The sequence below is a fragment of the Gallus gallus genome, chromosome 5 (genome assembly GCF_016699485.2).
Source record: "Gallus gallus isolate bGalGal1 chromosome 5, bGalGal1.mat.broiler.GRCg7b, whole genome shotgun sequence".
NCBI lineage: Eukaryota > Metazoa > Chordata > Aves > Galliformes > Phasianidae > Gallus > Gallus gallus.
In genome coordinates this window covers 31,535,444-31,562,098 of record NC_052536.1, presented here as the reverse complement: position 1 = coordinate 31,562,098, position 26,655 = coordinate 31,535,444, and the positions used below count along the sequence as shown (strand labels likewise).

The following is a 26,655-nucleotide window of genomic DNA, read 5'->3' as shown; positions in this document are numbered from 1 at the left end:
CTGCCATGGAAAACTTTTTGTTGGCATAAAAGGTGGACTGAGGTTCCAGTGAGGGTTTCATGGAGTACTAGCAGATGGTAGTAGGCGTGCTAAGGTTCCCTTTGTGAATCTGAGAGAGCTAGCAAACAATCCAAAGGATAGGAGATGAAGAGGAGTTGAGAGTCAGGCTTAACACTTCTACTAAATCTCAAAAGCATCTCTTGGAACTACTCTCTGTAAGATTTACACATAGTTTATGATAGTACAGTCATGTCTTTCATTATTACTGGTTTAATTTAACTTGTATGATGAATCTTAAGGATTCTGAAGTACTCCTCTGATTGACAGGCTTTGATTGTGCTATTTATTGCTAATTATTGCAAAGTCAAATCTTTTTTTTTTTTTTTTTTTTGAGACAATCAGTGTAACAGCTGAAGGTGTGATTTTTTGTCTATTATGTTTTTAATCCTATGCTTCTGATGTTGTTGGTGATCTCCTGGTATTTGTCACGTGAAGCAACTAAAGAAAACCATCCAGATACCAAGTAACGTTACTTGTAAAATTAAGGCAATGCTCAGAAGGATCAGGAATAATACGACTGCCAGCACACAGTCAGTCATGCATTGCAGATGTTCAGTTGCTTGAGAAGTATGATTTTCAAGTCAAATTAAGGGAACAAGTAGTTACCTGGAATGAGCTGCTCATAGTAATCAAGCCAGTTAGGGCACATCTTCATTACTAAATCCCAGTGCTGCAAGTTTTTTATCTATATATTAAACTCCTATACATAAAATTTAAGTATATGAGCAGAAATCAAAGGGATTCCTTTCATGCATAAATTCACGCATAGCTCCTCATAGAATTAGTAGAATAATTACACAACATTTTCCTAAGAATGCTGAATATCAGGTCACAAACATTCATGTGTATCATTATCAGGAAAGTATATCTGCCATTGATCAAATTCTAATCAGAGATTTAAAACACTGAAAAACAGTTGGGTTTATCAGAAAGCATAAGCTTACTTGTGGTGAGTATGCAATACGTACTTAGAGCCATCAAAAGAAGGTAGAAGTACAAACCACAAAATTATTAAGTCCTCTTTCTTTGAGGTACAGAAAAACACTGTCTGCAATTTATGAGGAGAGGAAAAGAAAGAGGAAGTAAAAAAAACATGCAAGATTACTTTCTATTAATCAACTGGAAGAATTCTCACAGACCAGTTTTTTGGCTTCTCTTTTGGTGTAACATTCACATCCCTAAATTAGAAACTTACCTGGTATTTACATCAGCCAGCACAGTGAACTAGTTTACCAGATTACTAAACTAGCTACAAATTCTGGAAGGACAATATCTAAGTCAGATAGAATACCACAATCTCGGATTGAAAAAATTCAGTGTCTGTATCATTCCTCCAAGGAAAATAAACAAAAGCAAAACAAAACAAAAACAACTAACCACCACCGCCAAAAGCAAAACAAAAAAAAACCAAACCAAACCAACCAACCAACCAAAAAACAACAAGAACAACAAAAAAACCCAGACTTGCTCCTTTTCATTACAGTTGAAGAAAAAGATGAAGTTGGTACCTTAATAAACATGTTCTGAACTTTTTCACAATGCAAATCTGAAACACAGGCCCTCTATTCCAAGGACATCTCCCTCTTTTTAGGGATCCTGAGTATCCTCCAGAGAGTAAAGATGCCTATAGTATCTCTCTAACCACACTGAAATTTGACACTTTGTTTATGGCTCCTCACTTTTGGACTGTGATTATAAAACAGGAACGTGAGAAGTACACCTCCAGTACACCCTGCAGACAAACATTTGGGTAGAGTGAGCTCCAGATTAAATGTTCAGCCTCCAGGGAACTCAAACTTAATTTCTGCACTTCCTAAGCAGGCACACTAAACCCTTCATCATACAAAACATGACAGTCATCCTTTTCACCTCCTCATATTTAAACTCTTCTGGGGACCATGGTTTAGGTTTGCATATTCTTAAATCCAAAGAGATGAGGCTGTAGAGACAAAACAGACAGATGTCTGTCTCCCTAGATGGCAGCAACAGCACCAATCAAAGTTTAGGCAGTTACAGATTTTTCAAGCAAACGGAGAATTACCAGGCAAATTTAAATTGATACAGAGTGAAGCAGAATTTGGGGGAAGACACTATGAAGGATTGCCCTAAGTAAGGCAGTTGAATCTGACAGCAGTGCCTTAATACACTTTGTGTAAAATAGTGGCCACTGAAGCTATGATAGACAGGTATCAAGCCAGCATATACTTAATTTGTTTTAATGCACTCAGTGTCTCAGTTCCACATCTGATTTCTGACAGTCACCTTAATATATGTGGGAGCCAAGATGCTCTATAGAATGCATGCTTAGAATACCTAAAAGCAGAGACAGTGTAATAGACGCCTTTTAGAAATTTCTGTTGCTTTTAGGATTTTAATAAATGTATTTATTTACCATATTGTCTACTCAAGTATATTCTGTATGCATTACTAGTTTTATGTTACCAGTTTTCCTTGTGGTTTCCTGACCTAATCACTATTTGGATGCTGAGTCTTAGGGAGGATGAAGAGTTCAATTTCATTAACCAAACTTAAATTGTAAGGTTGAAAAAACAGGCTCTCTCATACAACTGCTGTAAAAGGAAAGGAAAAATATGAATCAAATCCTCTATGTTTCATCCTTCCTTAACTGGGGAACTATTATTAATCCAAAGCAACTATAAGCACTTCTAAAGTGTTCATTCACTTAAGGACTTTTAGTTTGTACACCCTTTCAATACCCCTCTCACACATGTGTATTTCTTTAAGAATCACATGTATTTGCATTTCTAGGAGTTCACAGCAAGTATTTAAAAACTGTGCCACATACAGTATGAAAATGACTACACCACAATCAAAGGGGAAAGGTTTGGAAAATGTAAATATATGCTTGGAGATGTTTGTTTTCTCGAATCAGTTACCATTTTCAAAATATGCTATATTTTCCATGTAACCCATTTTTCATCTGCCCAATTACCAGCAATCTTTTTTTTCTGCTATCAAAAATGATCATTTGTTTCTTTATTGTAGTAGATAAAACATCCTTTCATTGTTTCAGCTCACAAGCTGCGCAGATACTACCCACTGTTCTTGCCTCCAGCACTTCACATTATTGGTGTATTATTTCATGCATGCCCTACTCTTTTATCAATTGCTTTTGAAGTAATGTTAATAGACTAGAAAATTGAGACATTTATGAAGTATAGGCAGTGTTTATGAAAAAATCCATAAAATATGACACAGGCAAGACAAGATAAAAGCAGCATTTTAATAGATTACGGCAAAGAGATCCTGTCAGAAGTTGACAACTGACTCCTCCGAGATCACTAATTTTTATGGGATTAATTCTTTAGTATTAAAAATGAAGTTAAATGTCCTAATTAATCTGTAAATAGCACACCCAGAATTAAACCTTGTGGCCCCTTCCTTGGCAGAGCAATACTTTTGAGTAATAATTTTGAGTAATTACCTCAAACTGATAAACTGAGAAAGATGATGTTATTAGCTAAATAGCCATTTGGATCAGACTTTACTGTATCAATGATGAAAGAAATCAGCACTGCTTGATAAAGATGTTTGTATAGTAACTTCTGATGCTCAAAAAAACAACAGACCACTTGGATTTAACCATACCAGATATGTCCAGCCTGTGGCCCAATGACCTGTGTGCAGCCCTGGACAGTTAGTAATGACAGGCCCACAAAAACAAGTTTATGCTACTAGGTCCAAACAGTGTAGAAGAGAACATTGAGAATAAGGCCTGACAGATGGTAGAAACTGGAATTCAGCAGCTGTCAGAGGGAAAGTATTGAGGTCACGAGGAAAATCTAGAAGTGTCATCAGACATAATTAAGTCACAGATAATTGTATATCATTGTATTTAGAAAATAGGTAATGTCAGCATCAAAAATTATTGTAGAATATGAAAAAGTACAATAAATTCTACTGTTCCAGTTGCTTTGCTCATTTCCAGATAGAAAAACAATAAGGAAGTTTTCCAAAACAAAGTTCAAATAGACTTTTAAATTACTTCTGTGTTTAGTGTTTCAGTTGTGATAGGCTTTTTTTTTAAATTATTATTATTTTTTTATGAAGGCAAACCACTTATGACTGCATATTCTGAGACAGAATATAGTCTAGATACTCTATTGTACCTGTATTAGAAGGGTATAATTATAATACTTTGGAAGTCTGCTTACAAAGAGTACTCTCTCAGTATCAACTTAAGCTTTCCACAAATGTACTGAAAGCATGATGAGGACAGTGATAAACTAAGTGATTCCATTCTGCCTGACTGTTATAGTCTCCCAGTAATGTCAGGCATAAAAAACCCTAAAAATATGCAAGTGTATTAATTATTTTTTAAATATTGCTAAAATTCACTACTACAGGTTTCTCACGCAGGACTGAAAGATGGTAAAAATAAGATTTACAAAACCAGCATGGAGTCTTTGATCTCTCATTACCCTGTGAGATTAGGCTTACAGAAAGGCATAATAACTTTTATTACATCAGCTAATATAATTAGAAAATAACACATTATCATTGCAAGTCCTAGACAGTTGTGATACAATAACTCTAATGTAGCTTACATTCCAGTAGCCGATACAGAAAGTGTTCTACACTATTAAAACAAATGGACCAAGAAAAATAATGGTTTTTTTTTCTTACAAGTTAGTTAGTCATATTCTATCTTAAAACAGTTTACCTCTACTTAGAAACACCAAGGTTGTCTTTAAAGAACATTCTCAAAAGAGAAAAGAACCTTTATATAAATATTTTGCATGGAATGTAAATCCTAGTATCATTCTGCCACTGCTCTGCCACAGGTCAGAAGGATATTGTCATGGTAAATTCAAATTTTTACTTTTTGTCGTCATAGTACTATTGGGCTAGATTTGGTTTATACGAAAAACACTGGTAAAGACAGTTTTTGCAGTATTAAAAGGTGACATACTTCATCAGCTCAGCTGGTGCCGGCTGGGCATGAGGATTTCTGCTTCATTGCAAAAAGTTTTCATTCCGATTTTCAGTATACTTATCAATGATACTTTGCTGCCTCATTTTCATGCTTTCTATACGGTGCGCAATATTCTATTTACTTTGTTATTAATTGGAAACAAAGTACAGTTCTTCAACCTCTGCGTATTTCTAAATGGTTGAACAATACCAAGAGCTTCACTGCTTTGGCACTTTACAATTGACTAACCCTGGAAAAAGTCTGGATTTGCTCAGTTTAAACAAATTTCAAATACACTTGGCTGTTCATAAAGTGTATTTATAATCTAGGCAGATTATAAAAATGAGAATGTGACACAATTATCCAATCTAATCACAACAAGCAACAAAAAGTATGCTGTTTTTGAGATTAAATATGAATAATATTTGCTCTTAATACAATTAAGAATAATTTAACCTGTCTTGTGAACAATAACCTTGCGATGTAGGTTGCTTTTTTGTTTTGTCCATAAGTTTTAAAAATATAACTTAAAAATGCTTATTTTTATTATTTTTTCTCCTAGAAAGAATTCAGTAGAGGGTTACAAAGATAAAGGGCCTGGAGCACCTCTCTTATGAGGAAAGGCTGAGCAACCTGGGTCTGTTCAGCCTTGACAAAAGATGACTCAGAGAGGATCTGATCAACATCTATAAATATCTAAGGTGCTGGAGGCAAAGGGATGAGGCCAGACTCTTTTCAGTACTGAGGGGCAACAGGACAAGGGGAAATGGCCACAGACTGAAGTATAGGAAGTTGTGCACAAATGTGAGTAAGAACTTCTTCACAGTAAGGGTGATGGAGCACTGGAACAGGCTGCCCAGGGAGGTTGTGGAATCTCCTTCCCTGGAGATATTCAAGACCCGCCTGGACACCTACCTTTGCAACCTGGTCTAGGGGGCCTTCTCTGCAGGGGGGGCTGGACTCTATGACCTCTAGACGTCCCTTACAACCCCTACAATTCTGTGATTCAGTGATTTTTATTTTTTTACAGTAGAAAATATTTTCCTTAAACTTTAATACCTTCTTTCTCTTGTACATTCATTTGGACGGGAAGGAGACTTTTAAACTGTACCCACTTCAGTAATCTGACATATAGTCCACATGAAATAACAAAGATTCCCTACCTTGATGGATTGACTGTAAGGTCCTATGCTAGCAGGTGCCCAGTGGGAAATACTCTGTACATGCATGACCAGTTTTTCCTCACTTAATACGTCATCTGTTGCGATGTCACAGCTATGTGCAAGGCAATCAATGCAAAACAGTACTCCATCAGGTAACAGGGTTTCCACACACACTCTGAAAACAGAAGAAAATTATCTTTTTTCAAATAAAATTTGTGTGCACTATCAGCATTTATTTTCCATAATTATTTCTCTTTCTTTTGGATACAATATAATGAAATTTTATTGGGAGCATAAAAACAAACACTGCAGTATTGCAGTAACCTGCTACTATTTACACTGTTATCTCCTCTCCAAATGATAACCAGCTTCACACTTCCAGCAAGACAATCTGCACTACCAAGGAGAAACTCGTATCACAGCCTATGGCTCATTTACCTTTGTTTACCTTTATGGTGTATATCATTATTTTAAGAATATATGAGTTCTTTTACTAAGAAAACCTTGACCATACAACTTTGGAAATAAGTTATGCTAAAACAGCTTTTGGATAGGGAGTACACTTATCATATCACCAACCATTTTTCACTGACTCACCTTCCATTTGTTGGACTAATTGCTCAATTTTCTAAACATCAGCAGCAGCTCACTGTTGCTTTGCACCATCGTCACATACAATACCAAGCATATTTTTCTGTTTTAGTTGTTTGACAGACACACACTTATGATAGCACAGAAAACCTACTTAAGCATTCATTATGAAAGGTCATTTTTGTTTGCTCCAAGCTTAAAAACTGTGTGCCTGAATGACAGACAAAGTCTATTGCAAATGGCTAGTGAAAAAACAGTGTGTGTGTGTGTGGGGGGGGGGGGGGGGGGGGGGAGATGAATTAAAAAAAAGAAAAAAAGATTAAAAAAACAATGATGTTTCAAAGCCAGAAAAATAATTATATTTGCAGTGTATGCATTAAAAAGTCATTTAGCTCCCAGCAGGTATCCAACAAAAAATTACTTGTTCTCTTTACATACCATGTAACATAACCTTACAAAATTCTTATCAGCTTGCTTATTTCTTTCAAGAAAACTATATTTCTCCCCTCCTCTCCCATGCAAATACATTATTTTTTCCTCATTACCATCATCATAAGCATGGATGAATGGATTTTCCGCTTGGGATGATAAATTTTCAAGACAATTTTGCAAATTTAGTGTAGATCTAGACCTCCGAGTCTATGCTTCTAACAAACATATTGCTTGTGAGAATTCCCACAAGCAGGTATCTGTGCATAATACAACAATGTAGACATGCAAACTGCTGCTTAATTTTTCTTTTGGCTAAAATGCAACATAAGTCTGTATGTTCTATAAAGTCATAAAGTCTTTTCCTGCTGCAACTTCCTAACCTTTCTACCTGCTATTTTATGACCTTTGGAAGAAGCGATGGAAAACTATGTGCTGGCTGTGCAAATGTGAAGGCTTAAGACATGCAGTAGCACAAGAAATGAAGAACGCTAAATCGGGGAAAGAGCAAGTGCCATAAAGAGAACTTAAGATACATAGTAGTAGTGATACATTTTTGTGAAGTTTACAGCAGAGTCTAAATCCTTCCTCTTCAGGCACACACAACCAACACTCCATTCCTCCACTGTTTGGTAACTCTGGACTACAATTAGGTAGTCCGGACTAGGTAACCTCCAGAGGACCCATTCAACTTGTAGTAATCTATGATCCAAGTGATTTTTCAAACCATAGCAGTTCTGCACACCGAACACAGCATCTCAGAAGCTTAAAAACATGAACTACTGTTATAAGAAATATGCTCTTCTGACAAATGCAAGAATTTACAAAGGGAAAACTACGTTTAAGAACTTAAAAAAGCAGAGCAAAGTTTTCATGGGCTCTGAAAACTAACAGTGGGGACTGTTACATTAGGAGGTCATTCTGCCATTCAGAAAAACCTGGACAGGCTGGAGAAATGGGCTGACAGGAACCTTATGCAACAAGCTCAAAATCCTGAGATAAAACCCCAGGCATCTGTGCATGCTGGGAATTGTCCAGCTGGAAAGCAGCTTTGTAGAAAGAACCTGGTGGGTCCTAGTATACACTGAAAGCCAGCAGTGTGCCCTTATCACCAAGGTTTGATGGTATCCTGGGCTGCATTAGGAAGAGCATTGCCAAGATCAAGACAGGCGCACTAACAGGCAGACAGAACTCCATCAGTACAAAAGACTTGTCATTTCACCTGAGTTAAGGAGAACTGATGCTTGCAAAAAATGTGTTACTTTACTGTAAAGTCATATTGAGGGGCATTTATAAACTTTATGGAAAATATTAAGGCAAGAATTTCCAACTCCGGTGTTTCTGACTGGAGCACCCCTGATGTGATTACTTCAGAAGGTAGCAAAAGTCTGTTTCCAAGTCTGTGAAACATAAACATTTGTAGAAAAGCTTCATAAATGTGATAACAATAACACAGTACGTTACAATGTATCATAAATATACTCTAGCAGTAGTCTAATCCTACCTTGCCGGTGGACACAAATCAAATTCTGTCACATAAACTGAATTTATAACATTGAAGTCTTTCATGCTCTTCATATACAGATGAACCAAAATAATATCCTTCAGTTTCAATCCCTCTGAAGTTATAGTTGCTGCAAGATAAAAAATAACATAGCTGTTAAATACAAAATATTTTAAACACAGGCATCCTGTGTTTGTTCAACAAAACAAACTGGTAATAGCTAGTTGTCTAAACATGACTGAAGACTTTGCAACATACTACTTTTTCTCTACATAATATGCAATTTTTCATGAAATTTTCTCATGTTAATTTTCTAAATAGACAGAAATAGAATGAATAAATTCTATCCACACAGTAGTGAATCCTTACCAAAAGAAAAGGTATCATGCATTCATGCAAATAGCTAAGTTACGATCCTAAATTTTTGTATCACTAAGTTTTATCCTGTTCGTTTTTTGTTTTGTTTCAGACTATGACAGTTAGTCATAAGACTTTGAATCAAAAATGAACAAAACTGTAAGGGACAACAAGAAATCCTTTAGTCCATAACTCTTCTGAAAGAAAAAGATAAAACACTTCTGTGCTATTCTAGAGGGATGTTTGCCTAAGCTGATTAAAAAAAAAAATAGTGCAATAATAAACTCTGCATAAGGAAAGAGTTATAAATGGCAAGATAGACGACAGGAAACAGAAGTAGCCACAGGAGAAATGAAGGAATGATGAGAGCACAGGAAAGCTCAAGCATACACAGTTAAAGAAAAGATACTGGGAAGTGGAAATAATATGAATGTGTATGCATAGAAAATTTCAGTCATAGCATTTAAGGAGAATGTATTACTCTTACATACACCAATACAATACAGGATATGTGGATCAGCTCTGTGGCGTGGACCTTTCATAACTTATAAGCAGGAGAAATAAAATGAAGAAGCAAGTCTTCTCTGAAAGATGTGAAGAAATAAAGAACATATAATAGCAGTTACCTAACTTAAATGAGATACATAGAGCTCTTCTTGGTGTAGTTTTGGGGATCTTGTCTTTTAGAATTACAGTTTGTATCTATACATGGTCTTCCAGAGGAGCAGCATGAGAGTATAACAGTCTTTACTGTTGCCTTAGCGAGAAACAAATAGTTTTGTGAAAAACATTTCTTTGCCTTTAAACACAGTCCAGGATGTGGCACACTTCCATGAAAGTCAATGTGGTCACACCAGCACTGGGTTTTATTCTAATTATCTCAGCTTTATTTAGTCATACTGCCATTAGTGATGGCAATTCGAAGAGGGAAGGGGAAATTCTCACTGACAGAAAAAGACAGTTCCTGCTAAGTGATACAAGAGATTACAAAGCAATTGACATAGAACTCGTATGAAGTCAAGATAGATCTCCAGAAATAATCAGCTGAGAAATTAGAACACAATGATAATTCTGTCCAGAAATATAAACGTATTTTAAAACTGCCTGATAGTAATCACTAGGTCAATATCAGCTGCTATTTCATCACTCAGGGAGAAGATAATGACATTTTCCAAATTGCCAGCCAGAATTTTAGTCAAGTAGAGTTTGGGACTGCAGTTAAAGGTTCTGCAGCATTATGTGGAATGCCAGAGAAAAAAATAAATGTAAAAACGGAAGTCTAAATTGTGTAAGCCAAGAAACTAACTATAATTTGTGGACATATAATAGTAAGTAATAGTATAATAGCAAGTCAAAGGCAAAAGAAATTTGGATAAATTTATAATTCTTAACTTTTGAGAAATAACTTAAGTACAATCCCCTTTTCTTCTGCATGAATGAGAGGAACGATGGGAAATAATATCTCCCTAGCTTGAAAACATAATAAAATTGACCTCCCAAAGTACTACTGTTAGTATAAAGGTAAAAAAGATGAACCAGTTATCAACCCATCACCTGGGTTCTTAACAACATGTTCTGCTTCCAAAGAGAGGAGTATTGCATTGCACATTTCCAGGATACACCATGAAATCCTTTCTGCTGAATTTTAAGCCATTCACTCTTACAAAGTATTTATAAAGTACAGCACGGTGAAACTCATTCTTTCTTATACAGAATTGCTTCTGACACATAAAAAAAAAAGAGGACAGTTTTTTTTTTTTTTTTTTTTTTAACTTACCTGAATCATTATTAGAGCAACAGAAAGCAACATCAAAATTGCCTACAGAAAGTAGTATTCTGAACTAATTTTTAATGAAATAAAAAACCATGTTACTCCAGTAAAGCCTAGGAAGATATGCCATGGTAAATCTGTCCCAAAGCTGCTTTATATGTCATCTAAATCTTTATCATCTAAAGACATGCTTAAAAAAAAACAGTTTAAGAAAATAAAAGTAAACAGCAATGTTCTGAATTCCCTCTCGTACTTGGCTTTATGGAAGAAATCCAGCCACTTTATGGAATAATTGCATGTTTCATAACGCACAACAATAAATTTCTATTTCTGAATCCTTTTAGAAGAACTTATTCTCTTTAGACATCATTAAATCAGTTAATCCTGGAAAGAGAAGATTAAAAGGACTGTGCCTATTCCATTTTTAAACTGTAAAGGACTGAAATGCTATATAGATCAGAATTATGACCACAGATGAAGCCTTGTGGATATGTGCCTTTCAGTTAAGTTCTCAAAAACATATTGCTTCTTTTTGCATGTCAGAAACTTAATTCATCTGGTCTTCCATAACCTCTTACATAAATAATATAACCCCAAAGGAAATCTGAGAACTGACATTTTCATCCAAAGATGAGAATATTGCTATTTTTCCTGATTATACAGCTAATGAAAGAAATGTGCTAAAAGCAAAAGGCTACTGAACTACTCAAAGACACAATCAGTTCTCCTCTATGACAGATGCTGTAGTAAAAATATATATCTGTATTGATATCCATTCAAATATAATAAGAACAAAATAAAACATTATGCAATCCTTTTGCTTTAATTAACAATTTTTGCCCAGAAGACTTATACTAAATACTGTTGCCTTTTACTAAAATTTAATCACACCTACCCTTCTGACTTCCAAGCAATTAAAACCTAGCTTAAAGGCCACTGACAAATAACTTCTTTATTTCCAAACAATTTCTATGGTTTCTTAATTGTCCTATATTCAATCATTAAATCAGCCACATATGTCAAAGATTTTACACAATAATATTTCACAAGAATCTGTGAGCAATAATTTGAGCCCACCAATTTACTCAATAAGAATTATTTCCATTTTTATGAATAAAAGAAGACTGTATAGATGTGCTTTATCTAATCACTATAATGAAAAAAATTGAATATTTTGCATTATATATCAATATCTTTTAAGGACAGGATAGTAAGGAACTTGGCTTTCACAATTCACAAGAAAGCAATTTCTTTGCATTAAGAATATAAGCAAGATTTACAGCTACTGACCTAATCCTAGATGCCAAAATGTTCAACAGTTTTCTAGAAAACTTAATTTAAAATTATAGTAGCTACAAAAGTGCTTTAGCAAGTAGACAGTATCAACAGCACACATGCACTCTCACACATAGTATATACTGCAAGAAAGCTATAAAGCCAGTAAGTACTATGGAAACAGCATCACAGTGATATGAACACTGTGTTGGCTTTCTAGGGCCTTCAACGGCAGCCAGTCAAATTACGATGTGTTCAGTATTAAAGCTAATAATGATTCCAATCAAACACTAGATGAGGTGGCAAACTGACAACCACAACACCTGAAGCTACAAAATCACATTGCAATACAGACTTCTTATTTAATACCATATTTGAAAAGGTATTATTAACAGCTGATAATGGATTATCTGAAAAAATCACCTTGGAGAGATGAAAATGCTTCCCTTGCTGCCTCTTGAGCATTTTTGTCTTTTGATGGATGAAACTGTGCAGTGATGCATGAAAACCACTGGTAACCAGTCACAGATTTTCCTGAACTTCCAAATGTCTTACCTATGGGAAATTAATAACAGCACTATGATTACAGAGATGAAAACAGCCACATTAACCAAGAACACATTTTAAATTGTTTAAGTAAGAAGAACTACAGGGGAAAAAAACACCAGTATAAATTATTAAAAATCTTCATAACTTATTTACAGAAATATAGGTATAAATCAAATATTACAAGTGCACTGTGACTGCTTTTACTAATGGGACAGACACAAGTCTGTCTACATAAGCAAGTCAAGTCATGGCGTTTTATTACTCATTTGATAGTTTCCTTTTATACTTTCAGTTTAAAATAGAGTTAGGATACAGGTGCTGGCATGATCTAAGTAACTAATTCTTTCCACTGTAATGACAGTAATATTACAGTAATTTAGTTCAGGCAAATTATAAACATTAATGTGTGAAAGAAAGAAAGAAAGAAAAAATTGGGTTATGTTTCTTCTGCAAAATAACTTGAGTTTCATTACTGAAGATTTATTGATTCCTACCAGAAAACTTAATTGTAATAGACTTTTTATTTTTCCCCAAGATGTGGCTATTAATGGGCACAAATTGTCTTACAGTCTTAACAGCTACACCTCTCCCAGCAGCAATAAAATATTCGCTATTACTTTCCTAATGAAAGTTGCACAAAACTCACTGAAATCCAAAGAATCATGTTTCAAAGCTTTCCAGATGACTGGACTGATATTCTGCGGTTCATCCAGTTCTGAAGAAGGTAAAATATCATCATTGTTGCAGCTTACTTCACAAGAGCAGCTATTGACCATAAATGTATCTGAAGATTTCTCCTGCTTGAGAAAAAAAGATTATAAAATAAACCAGTAAACAGAATGCCAAGCAATGTGAAATCATCATATTTCATCATTCAAGCTTTCAATTTTAATTACAAAAATCACTTCAGCTTGAAAAGCACCTAAGCTTACAAGAATTAGTGGAAGAACAAACAGTAACAGTTTTTCCCACTATTTAGATTGCAGAATTACCAGCATACAATATGTTCTCGTTGATACATCACATGGGATGAAATTCCAGGTTTAGCAAGCAATAACAACAGATATGAGAAACAATGAAACTTGAAATAAGGGATAGGATGATATTATAATGAAGAAACACTATTCCACAATTTTGCAGGACAGCTATGTTTGCAAAAAAATAACTAAGGGAAAAAAGGAACAAAAGTGTAATAGTAGCAACTTGATCATTAACACTGTCAGTAACACTTGAGACAATGCAAAAGACTATAAGAAAAGTTTTAAAACCCTGTTAAATCTTGAGTAAATGCAGCCACTGTAATTCTTGTTCCATTCACCTCATGAAAAGTCTATACACTCCGTCAAACTCAACAAGCTTTAGAACGCTCAGAATTTTGAGAGAAATAAAACAGCATTTTACAAAATTTATATATCGAGTAATGTCTTGATAAGGAAGAAAAATAATGCATGGTGTCTTTTTTTTTTCTAAATTCTATCCACGCAGTGGATAGTCAATCTATGAGTGGCATACCCCAAGGGTCAGCATCAGGGCTTGTCCAGTGTCTTTACTGATGACCTAGACTAGGAGATTGAGCGCTTCCTCAGTAAGTTTGCAGATGACACCAAGTTAGGAGGAAATGTCAATCTGCCAGGGGGTAGAAAGGCCCTAGAGAGGGATCCACACAGGCAGGATAGCTGGGCTGAGGCCAACAGGATGAAGTTCAACAAGACCAAGTGCCAGGTCCTGCACTTTGGCCGCAACAACCCCAGGTAATGCAACAGGCTTGTTTCCAATCTTGATGATTCTGTGCTTCCAAACGCTTTCCTGGACCTAGGATCAGAAAACTACCCACTGTGTCTTTTAATGCAAAAAGCATATACTGATCAGACTTCCAAAACACCATGTTCACTACGCTTCCAACAAGTTGTGTGATTACAGAATACACGTGTATCTATTTTTATTTTTAGATCAACAGTCAGAACCCACTACTGTCTTCCACCTCATTTTCCAGTGCAGCCTAATCTGCAGGACATGCTGACTTTGGCATCACTAGCTTGGCAAACACATGACTGAATTTGTCCATGAATCTTAACCAAATGACTGCATCCTACAGCTCCAGATACTACTCACAGATCTTATTTTTTATACAGTATCTGAATGATGTATTGTTTTTGCACACTTCTGAAATAAATTCTCAAAATCATGATAAAGCCTAATAGAGCAGGTCAAAAAGGTGACAAAACATGAAGCCTTATGTGAGGATTAAAAACTACTGAATATTGTTTTAGCCCACAAATTAATTGTACTGAATATGGAATTTCTATGCAAATCTCTATGAAAAACAACATTAATATTATACAGCAAAGTACACTTCAGTGCATAAGTTATATGAAGTAAGGTCACCCAAAGTGTGACCCCTCTGTTTTTAAAGAATTAGATCTGAACAAGCTGTCAAATAATGGGCTATATTAAAGGCTACTAAAATTTTTCAGAAAATAAGTCAATTTTATATTTTTTCTTTCCTTTGGAAACAAAACATATCCAGTAGTAACTTTGAAAGCTCTCTTGATACTAAGCAAAAATAATAAAGAAAAACAAAAAGGCACAAATTCCTAATACTTATCAGAAGTTTGTGATGAGAGCTCAATATTTACACTGATGTTTCACCAGTTAAGTGGAAAAGTTAAGTGAAAGTAGGGTTTTGGAAATTTTTAGGAAAGGCTATATTACAAAAAAGGTCTTTACTCTGAGAGAAAACTCAGTTCTGCTGCCTCTAACAGGGCTCAAGGGGAGCTTTATAAGTGCTGCAAACTCTAAAACTATGCTCTAAGAAGGGCTGGTGATCTTTCATTGGACCTCATTATATTCATTCCTCCTAGAAAACCATGAAAGGGGAATAATCTAGCTTATATGAATCAATGGTACATGAGGGGTTAAAAGAAGTCAACTAAAAGTAACATCCTAGCACGAAGATGAAAACTGCAATTTATCACAAACACAATGTGCATTCAAACATTACAATACACAAGTATCCAACAGCATCTATACCACTTCCCATTCACTCAATTACACCTTCGACTACTGCAGTCAGTTAATATATTTTGCCATCACCTAGGGAGCACCCGACAGTCAACTAGCAATTCAGTTATGACTTACAGAATAAAAAGGAAGGAACATAGATCTGCAATTGAATTAGATCTCAAATTTGGTTATGCTACAGCAATCAAGATGAAGGAAATAATAAAAGTTCCATAACATAGCTCTTCATAAAAATATACATATGCCACTAAGTAGCATCAAGTACTAAAAGTGCTACCACATGCACTTGCAAATGGTCCGTTTTTCTAGTTAGCTTCTTATGCTGTCAAAATTGTAAAGTCCATCATGAAACAAACAACTAGAACTAGAGCATGGACATTCAGAGAGTACTAATGAAATATACACATCACTTGGTAATAGCCCTTGAGTATGCACAGACAGTGACATGAATGACAGTATGACAATGCTGTGCTGTTTTTTGTTTGCTTGTTATTTGCTTCTGTTCCTTTTTTATTAAAATGCCTGGGTTTCAACTTCAATACATTATATTGAATTTAAACGGTTAACAAACCAGTATTAGAATAAAAAATATGCTGACTAGAAAGGGAGACGTTCCAGCTTGCCAATATGTCAGCCACTATGTTTCTTGATTTTGTTAAACTTTACATAAATACCTTCTGTGAAATCTAGTATTGTTAGATATCTGTAACTTCTCTCTGTTACCTAATCAGGTGGATTGAAATTATAACACGATGCAATAGAATGTGAAAAGAGCACCTATTCAATTTTCATGCCATCTGTGAAGACTGTTCTTTCAACTATGTTTCTAAACATCTTTTCTGTAAATGTGCTTCATAAAAAATTCATGGACCTGTAGTAAGACTCAGACTTTATTGCAACTGGTTTGGTGTAACCTACAGTACTCCTGTGTAGCATTGTAATAGTAATAAATAACTCAAACGTATGACACACTAAATTTTCAGATAATCCACTGTCAGATCCTTTTTTTTCCCCTAAACTTTTCAATACTTTATAAGTGATCATAACTATATTCCTTCACAGATATAAATAAAATCATACATGTTTACACACATACACAAGCAGCCAGTCAGCTACAAAATTTTGGGAAATTGCCACATCCTAGAAATTCTATGAGGTTTCTTACATACACCAAAGACTATAAAAATAATTACAGGCTACCACTGATTTCAATGGCTACAATATATCACAATGATTCATTCAAGGCTGACTCCCACAATGCTCCAAAAACATAGCTAATCAATCACATTCAATGGCAGTACAGGTGTAGGCTTCAGCAGAAGTATTAGGTGTGGAACCTGGCAGAAGAACAGGCTCAATTCCAGCATAAGTAGAGCTGCCAGTCTCTGTTGAGTAGTTATATTCAAATCTCCTACAAATGTTGGTGTTTCATTGCTGTCAATAGAGAAAATAATCTAAGGATGTAAATCCCAAAGTTACAGACTGCCATAGACTTTCTTTGAATAACATTGTCATTATTTAAAAAAAAATTTAAAAAAAAAATCAAGCTTTCTATAATGACATTTTAATTAAATCTTACAGAACCTATTTTACCACATAACATTTCCATGTTACTTCACAGAAGCAATATATTTTTCCATTTTTGTAGACTGTTTCTCCCTCACCCACTGTACATTGTGATACCAAACTAATTTTGGATCAGAGCCTGCATACATGCATATGGTTAACTATATTCACATAACTCTTGTCATTGATGTAAGCACACTCAAAATGAAGTTAAGCAAATGCATGAGTGTTCCAAGATCCAAATTCTCTAGTTGAAAAAGCCTTGGAACTAGGACTCTGACTGATACAGCTGAAATTCCATGTAATGGTCTTTTATGAAAACAACAGATTGCCTTCTTAAAAAGCTTACATTCACCACCATAGAAACTGGTATAAAAACCCATCACAACAAAATTCCAAAAACTGAAGGTTTCCCACAAAGCAGCAATGAGAATACAGCATGGTAGAAAGCTCGTGAGACGTAAGACATATGAGGACTGTGATAATCTGTTCTTTGCAGCTTACCTTGATAATATAACTCCTTGAAATGAATATAATGAGGGAAAACACGTACATCTCCTTGCAGTATTTCAAGTATAGTACATATACACATAGGAAAGAATGTCCTTTATTCTGAAAGATTTTAAAATAACGAAGAGACCTCTCCAAAAAAAAATCTTTTTTCAGAGAACTGGACTAAGTCTGCAATCAAATGAAGCATAAAAGAAAATCCTTGATTTATTGTCCTACTATTTGAAATAAATCAATGTACAATGAAAAGTCTGCAATTATTTGTTACAACGTTTGTGAAGTTATTTGTTACAAACCGTAGTTTCCCATATTTTTATGATGCAGAAGGGAAATTAAAGGTTACCTAGAAGAAATACCATTTAGTGATGGCAAAGTATTAAAATGTAACCAACAAAACAGCGAAATTCCCTCCTGTGCTCCTCTTAACACCAATTACAAAGTCTAATACCTAAAGTTAAAGTCTTAGGTGGAGATGGATTATAATAATTCAGGTAGAAGAAACTGGACAGAAACAGGCCACAAAGCTAAATCAAATCTAACCTCCAGGATTATGCTCCTTCAGTACAAAAGGCATGTACATACCTACTAAACATCTTTCCTGACTTTTAGAAATATTTTAAAAATCATCTCTACGTTAGCCTGTGAAATTGATTTGCTGATGTTTAACAGAGGCACAACTGCTTGCGTTTCGGCAATACGTTCCACCCAGATATAGAAAAATGAATGAGTATCATTTCATGGTAGGTAAATACAATGCAATACTACGCGTCAAGGAAGTACAGCATCAAACACAACTCCTTTATCTGTTGCAGGTAATCAGGCTCCATTTCTTCTGCCAAGGGTAGATAGGAAGCTATGAGGTTCTTTCCAATCCTGGACTAACTCTAACCTAAGGAGCTGCACTTTGTCAGCTGGTATTGTTTTATGTATATGTATTCCTACTCACTGGGACTCAGGGAACAGAGCACTCATTATTAAATGTGACAAAGAGCAAATCTTAAAGCATGACTGATAGTTAATATATTCAGTACTGTTATCAGAAATATGCTCAGAAAGAATTCTCACAAAAGCTCCAGAAGCTTTAATTTCTGTTTCTTATAATTCAAAACCCAAAATAGCTCAACATAGTAACAGAACAGTATAAAATGGGGCAAATACAAAGGTTTTCAAAGTTCAATTTACTGTCAATTAAAAAACTTACCATTTTAAACAGTTATATTTTGCCCTAATTGAAAAATATAACAATTATATTTATATTGCATAACAAATCTGATACATTTGATTTAGAGGTATAGGAAAATGCTTCAGAAATTGTTCCCCTCAGCAAAGAACATCTTACAATTTAAATATGCAAAGTCACAGAGTTATTGGAAAAGTAAAATAGCAATGAAGCTAGATATCTGTTTTATGTATACCACAGTGATAACCTTTTTTCCATAATGAAGTAAATGAAGCAATCATGAATTTTAAGCATGAGTGTTTTATGAGCATTATTTATTCTTAATGTTTTTGTAGAATACCTTTGAAAAAAAAGTTTTCTTAATCTGTATTTTTGCCAAACTTCTAAAAATGTTCTAATAATAAAATCATACATCTAATGATCTCTTTATCTGTTTTGGTGTCACTGTTAATGAAAGAAAAAAAGGAGGTAAAAAGAAAAAAAGTTTCAAGTACACAAGAATGCATCTTGAGGTTTCACAGTAGCATATTAAATCAGAACAGTAAGATGTTATTTTCCCCCAGGCACAGGGGCTCATTTTGCTGCCAGAAACAATCTAAAACAAATTTCTACCCAAGCTTTGTAGTTAAACAAGAAGAGATTTATCTGAAGAAAATACATTCTAGAGGAGGAAAGACAGCCGAGACTAAGGTATACTAGCATAACAAATGCATAACAGTAATAAGGTACATTTCAAAGAATGTGAAATTAACATCTGTGGCATATAACTCAGATAAATTGAATACAAAATAAAAATTAAAAATACATATCTCAGCTGAAATGATAACAAAACGGATGTCATGAGGCTTAGTAGAATTACACATCACAGTGCAGTCTATTAACAGTTTCTACAAAGAGCTTACATAAGTGGCTACTTTTATACACTATTCATTCTCACTGTTGAGAAATTTTGCTCAAATTTCAGTGATCTTTTGAAAGTCTGAAACTGTTTCTTTTTTTTCTCCCTGCAGTGATTTGTTATTGTAGGACTGGCTTTCAACTGCTGAACTATTAACTGATATTTAAAATTTTTTGTAGGGCTTGTAAAGCATGTAGGAGTGAGAAAAAGTACAGTGCTACAGGCATAGTAATCTTAAACGCCTCTCTATCATTACACAGCTAAACTGTGCCTAGTAATGCGTTGTGCACTGAAGGACTGACTGACTCTCCATATTCATAGATTCCTGAATACCTAGCTTATTTTAACATGACACAAAATTAATCTGTAGCCAAAAGATTCTAATGCTCTTCCTCATGACACAGACACGGCAGAAAACAGACTATTTTTCTTTTAATTCTACAAGACATTAGTTTATATACCAAAATGCAGGGTATGCCTCTGTAAACCTTACTCCTTTATGTGACAGCGTTGTCTACAAGGAATGTGAAATAAGATTTATTACAATACTGCCCGAAACAGTGAGGCTTTAATCAAATCTAAAACATCTACATAAGAAGGGGAAGAGAGCTTCCATTCAAATAAAAGTAAAAATCTTCATTCTTATATAAAATATTATGCATGTTAATATAACTTTTTCCTGATTTATGTAAAGCTTTGTGTTGTTCTTTTTCCCTAGTCTGTCACTTTTTAGTGATATATGGTGTGTTTTAGCATTAAGTTTGCCAAAAGCAAGAAAAGTCAGGACCCCCGAAGAAATATTAATATATCACTAGTCCCCATCACGTGTATCCAGATTTTCACTTATTCAGCCTATTTGGGTTTGTTTCATGTAGTTAGTTGACATTCAGATTCTCCTCACATATACTTACCATTTTATATCTGAAAGAAGTGTCAAATTAGAAATTTTATGGGAACAGTGAGGATACCATAGGAGAAAAAAAGCACAGATTTTACCTGTATGAAATGATAACATTAAAAAAGGTATTACACACAGAAAAAAAGAATTAAAAAAAAAAAGAAACATCCCTCAAGAGAGATGAGATGTAAATGAAAACTGTAATAATTGTAATAACATTCGGTAACAATCCCTTCAACCAGAAGTTCAGTGATTGGCAAAGCATAGAAAGAAATGGGAAGAACTATAAAAAGATGACTGCAGTAGTGGCAGGAAGATCATCTTCAACAAAGTTGAAGGACTTACAAATGTTAAAGAGTAAGAAAAAGGCATTTTTCCTGCAAAATAATGAAGAGAAAAATAGAAAAGTGTATATAGGTATGAAAATTGAGATGTGTATATGATAAAAACTAGGAAAAGTACTTTTTCATCTGACTTTCTTAGCTCACATATAAGTTTGCAATATCTAAATCACAGGAGTTCCTATTCTTGTTCTCCATATTCCATTGAATCAGGAACTATTGAGGGAATCCCTGTTAATTACTGACAATTCTTTCAAGCTCATTGATCAGGATTCTTCTCTACAGTGTTTTAAAGTCATTGATGAGATGTAACTTTCATACAGAAAAGATTAAACAATCAGCATGTTTAATATTTGAGCACTAGAGGTTCAGAAGGTTTTAGAATCATCCACTCTGCAACAGAAACAGCAGAAAGAGATGACACCTCCAAGCAAATCAACACTGTTCATACGTATCCTGATACAGATGCATTCTACTCTGTGGCTGGCTGTATGATGCAGTTTACATATCTACTTGACAACACCATGCTGGCTGAATACCTTAAGGTTTCAAAATGAAAAAAATGCTAAACAAATATATTACCTTCATTCATTCATTCAACGAGCAAGCATTTATATTGAGCTTCTCATATGTCATATTCTGAAATTCAACTAAATATGTACATCTTTATTTCAAATAACAAAAATGAGAAGATGTAGCTTAACTTCAAATTATGACAATGCAACACAAAAAACCATGTGCATAGCTTTAAAGGGAGAAGACATTAGGAATTTACTTGCCTTACTCTCCAGGTGCATTTTCAGAAAATGAAGGTAGGCCACAGGTGCAAATGCATCAGCTGAATGCATAACAACTTTTGACGAATCTCTGAAATGCAAAGTTATCAGAATCGTATAAATATTAATGTCCAATTTAACACATTGACAATGCTTACTCACTGTGTAAAAGACTGAAAGATAACCAATTGAGAATCTTTTTTTTTTTGTTAACAATTAAGAAAGTTTTTGCCATGTAAAATTGTTCTGTTGAACACCATGCTATCTTCACTAATTTTCAAAAGGAATAATTTATACTTCCAGATCAGAATAAAGATATTTAGCTAGATATAGCTTATGCAATCATAATTGACATTATATTTTGCATTCCAGAGACTAATAAATAATGCAATCTTTTCATTTTATCAATGTGAGATTTTTAAAGTCTGTTTTTCACCATTAATGCTTCAGGGACTAGTTCTTGAAGTATTAACACCATGCAATATTTCATGCTGAGAACCTGACTGATTTGACCATCTTGCATCTGATACTGAAGACTACTAGACACAACTTTTTAATGCCAAATGTGTTGGTAGCAATGATAAACTTACTGTGTGCTGATTCAAATTAGTTAATTGTAGCTTTTATTTTTACAGACACAATCTGTCACATTTTGATTCACAAGAGGCTTTATCTGTTATATCCATCTGCATGGTTTTACTACTTAAGCAAAAGGTAGCTCTAGGAAATAAACATCAGAAAGCGAGAAACTCAAATGCATTACAAGAAAACCTGAAAATTCCTATAAGAAATGCTGAAGACATACAGATAATTTTCTTGAAATCACAGTGCACTTAAAACTTCACAGTATTCAATGAGTTTGGCCTGGGGATTCCTAACAAGATTTCTGGTAACGATACATGCATACTGGAAACAGCTGAAGTTGGACAGATTCCACTGACTTAATGAAAGCATAAAATCAACAGAAATATCTGCCTTTTAAAATGTGACTTAGGATTTAAAATCAAAACTACTTAATGCAATCACCATCACTGTATTGTACAATACATCTTTAGCATAAAAAATTCTACTTCATTTTTAATAAGCTTTTAATTTCTTGATTATCAAGTCCATAGCTTCCTTCTTGAGAGGTACTATCAAGACTTTTAAGATTGAAATATCACATTCTTTTAGGACTTCTTAAGGATAGTCTCTTAAGATTGAAGTAATTCTTTTCGAATGGTCACAGTGCCTACCAATTCAAATAGGAATTTTGTAAATGGGTAGAATATCACTTGGGAAATTTTTAGTAGTAGAAACACATTGATGGAAATCATAAAAACATACTTTGAGATGGCAATGATACCTGGTATTTGAGTATCTCCAGTGTCTGAGGATAATACCTCAATAAACACTGTTTGCTGATGAAGGAAACAACGGCAATGGGAAAGTCTGGTACTATTTTAGGGTAGTATGGTTATGTTGTGGTTGGACTTGATGATCTTTAAGGTCTTTTCCAACCTGAGTGATTGATTCTATGATTCTATTCAGTGATGCAGTAGTTACATTTCAGAAAAGGTTATATGCAAGTGGAAAAATAATATTTTAGGGTTATTCATTGTTCAATTTTGTACAATTTAAATACCTAGTAACTTTAAAAAAATACCTTAAAAATACTAAATAAGTATACTTTTAGAAAGTATACTTTTTACAGAGTAAAAGAAGCTGTATCCCAACATGTACCAATTCAACAGTGCAGCATGCATGCTAAGCATTGATACTTGTGCTAACAGTTCTATAACTGTAGAAGTTTTTAGATTTTATCTGATGCTAAAGAAGTACTGTAAACAGTAACATTTCTTCTAAGTATGAAATGCATTCCTGAAACAGACAGTTAACACATGGATGGCACCACAGTAGGTATTTGGTTTAAAATGCTAATATTTCTCAATTGATGGCTCCAAATAGGTAGATTATGTGGTGTTGAAAATAGTATTACAAAATATATCAAAATATTTTTCTCCAATTAATTTTCTGTCAGCCTCTCAGAACATACAATCATTGTCTTAACTGATAAAATGCACTGTATTATTCAGTATTAAATGTAACAAATAGGTGGAAACTATAAGAATTTTGTTATCAATAATAAGTCACCAATTCAAAACACAGGAATTCCTTAACTTGGACATTATGTATAGCTTAGGAGATAGTAAAAGAAGTAAATAGTAAGTAAACAACATTACTAGCAGAGAGCTTAAAATAAAAAACAGTCACTTGAGCAGTTCTGAAAATTTTAAGAGAAGTCCATCTCATTCTGAAAGTCATAATTTTCCTTAGGAGCATAATTACATTATGAATTTTGTTAAGGAACATTTTCAGAAGACTTTAGAAAACAACAAATAATAGTTTGAAAAACTGCTCTTATTGTCTGATCCCTCAGTCATCTTGAAGAGCTGGGAAATTACTTTAAAAGAGCGAGTACTGTTTTCACAAAACAAATACAAGTTAGGGCAAGTCTTTGTCATTTTTCTTCTCAAGTTTACATATTTTGATTCTAAACCTAATCGCAGAGCTAACGATAAAGTAATCAATGCAAAATTATACTTCCATAACATTTTCAACACATCAATTTAACTTGGAAAGAAAACAAATTGAAGCATTCTGTATTCCATACATACTAATGGGCCTTTATCATAGCATTAGATATTAGATGGTCCTCACATAGACAATAACTATATGATTTCCAGAGGTGTCAGTCAATTGCACTATAAATATGAGTGTAATGCCAGACAGGAAATGCTTGGTATCTCTTAAATACTGAGCATAAGAAAGATGACAGCAGACATTCTGGTAAAACCAGATAAAACCCATCTGACTCCTGGTTGAGTATTTCTATTGTAAGATCTTTGTTTCTCTGCTAAATATTGTTTATTTTCATATATTTCACTCATTTTGGCATGCTTGGTTTGTGAAGCATGTTTTTAAATGAAGATTGAATGGTTTTGCAAGACTTAATTTAATATTCAAAAGCAAAATTAACCACATATTCTTACATTAAAACAACTCCCACTTCTCCATAACTGACACATAAAGGTTATTTTCTTCCTGATATAGCAGATTTCCTTTTTCAAAGATGACAATGTGAAAACACAGTCACAGGTTTCATGTGACAAAAGCAGTAACCAGTGAAAATGCTACCCAAAAGTAGCACTGTAAATGATGGGCATATTAGATAAGGTTTTGGTGTGGGAGGCTGCAGGGGTGCCTTCTGTGAGAAGAGACCAGGGACTGTTCCCAGTTCCAGCTCAAAAAGGGACCCTATGACTGGCCAAAGCTGAGCTCATTGGCCACACAAGTAGCACCTCTGAATAACTCATTTAAGAAAGGATAAGAAATGCTGAACAGCAGCTGTGCGACAGGAGTGGGAAAAGAAATGTGAGAAAAACAGCCCTGCAGCCACTGAGATCAGCACAGAAGAAGGACAGGAAGTACTCCAGGTGCAGAACAGAAGTATCCTGTAAGCCCATGGTGGAGCAGGTTGCTCCCCTGCAGCCCAAGAGACAACAGACAGAGCAGATCTCCATGTACAGACCATAGAGATAAGTCTGTGGAGGAGCAGTTAGACGTGGCCTGAGAAAGGCTATAGCTTGTGGAGAGCCAAAGCAGGAGCTGGTTCCTAGCTGGAGCTGCAACCTATGAATTTTAATTCAGCTGCTCACTGGAGCAGTCCATTACCCTTTCCCAAATCAAGTCTGTTTTGCCCATGATGGTCTCGACTAAGCCATCTTTCTGCCCTTATCTTGACCCACAAGCTTTTGCACCTTAATTTTTTCCTCTGTGAAGAGAGGGTAGGTTGGCGAGCATTTGCCAGCTAGCCAAAGTTAATACACTGTAACTGTTATATAGGAAAGAATCATCTCCAATGTCTTCCACGGAAACTGACACTAGCAAAATGTTTTGAAGGAATTTAGGAACCTTGAAAAAATTTGTACAGGTTTTGACCTCTAGCTTGTAATTCTTACAATACCATTTAAGCTTAAAAAAAAAAAAAAAAAAATCAGGATGTATATCACAATCATGGCTATTTAAACATCTGGAAACTACCAGCTTAACAGCATGATTACACAGTCTGTTTTGATTCACCCAGTGAATATGAAAAACAAGAATAAAAACTAAGTAAAGTTGTAAAAATAACTCATAAACAACAAATGATTATAAACAACATTTAATGAAAAAGAAACTACGAATATTTTTATTGTAAAACCTCATAAAGTAATAGATTTTTACATGAATGGCCCTTAAAATTACGCTTTTATGACAAAGTAGGAGAGAGCTAAACAGGCCTAATTAAGCCTGAGAAACAAAATGTCAGTGTAGCTATTCAGTTTCCACTATAGAAATGTATACTTAGAACTAACTATTCAATCTATTTCAGGTGTGCAAAGAGATCTTTCCAAAGAAACACTGGGGAATTGCATATCCAATTCTAATGGAATACCCACATTTAATCTGTAACATGAGAAACCAAATATAGTTAATAATGTAAACAATAAACTAAACAAATTTAAGCCAGAAACTTATGCAAGTGTATTTCATCCATCAGTTATAACCCAGCTACGCTTCTTCTAAAGTATACTTTCTGTTGCAAATGTTGCAATACTGAATAGGCCACAACTGTTAACAGGTAGTATTTCTCTAACAAAATGCCAGTTTCTCAGAAATGTCTCTGACACCCACTGGAATTGATAAAACTTTATCACTTCAGAAGAAATTGTATCAGATGTTAAATGCAAAAATGAATATCTCCAGACTCAAATTATCAAGCTTTTTAGTTGACTACATAGGACATAT

The 26,655-nt window shown here is 34.5% G+C and overlaps 1 protein-coding gene across 15 annotated transcripts in view; it reads right to left on the bottom strand.

Annotated features, from left to right (window-relative positions):
- Nucleotides 1–26,655, bottom strand: part of DPH6 (diphthamine biosynthesis 6) — a 293,683-nt gene that overhangs the window by 95,798 nt on the left and 171,230 nt on the right. For all 15 annotated transcript variants that reach the window (XM_046941744.1, XM_046941743.1, XM_046941742.1 and 12 more), the window contains 5 exons: nucleotides 21,829–21,916; nucleotides 13,282–13,432; nucleotides 12,510–12,641; nucleotides 8,684–8,813; nucleotides 6,160–6,334 (listed from right to left, as the gene is read on the bottom strand). In XM_046941744.1, the coding sequence (XP_046797700.1) occupies nucleotides 6,160–6,334; nucleotides 8,684–8,813; nucleotides 12,510–12,641; nucleotides 13,282–13,432; nucleotides 21,829–21,916 (676 nt within the window). The remainder of the gene's footprint in view (nucleotides 1–6,159; nucleotides 6,335–8,683; nucleotides 8,814–12,509; nucleotides 12,642–13,281; nucleotides 13,433–21,828; nucleotides 21,917–26,655) is intronic.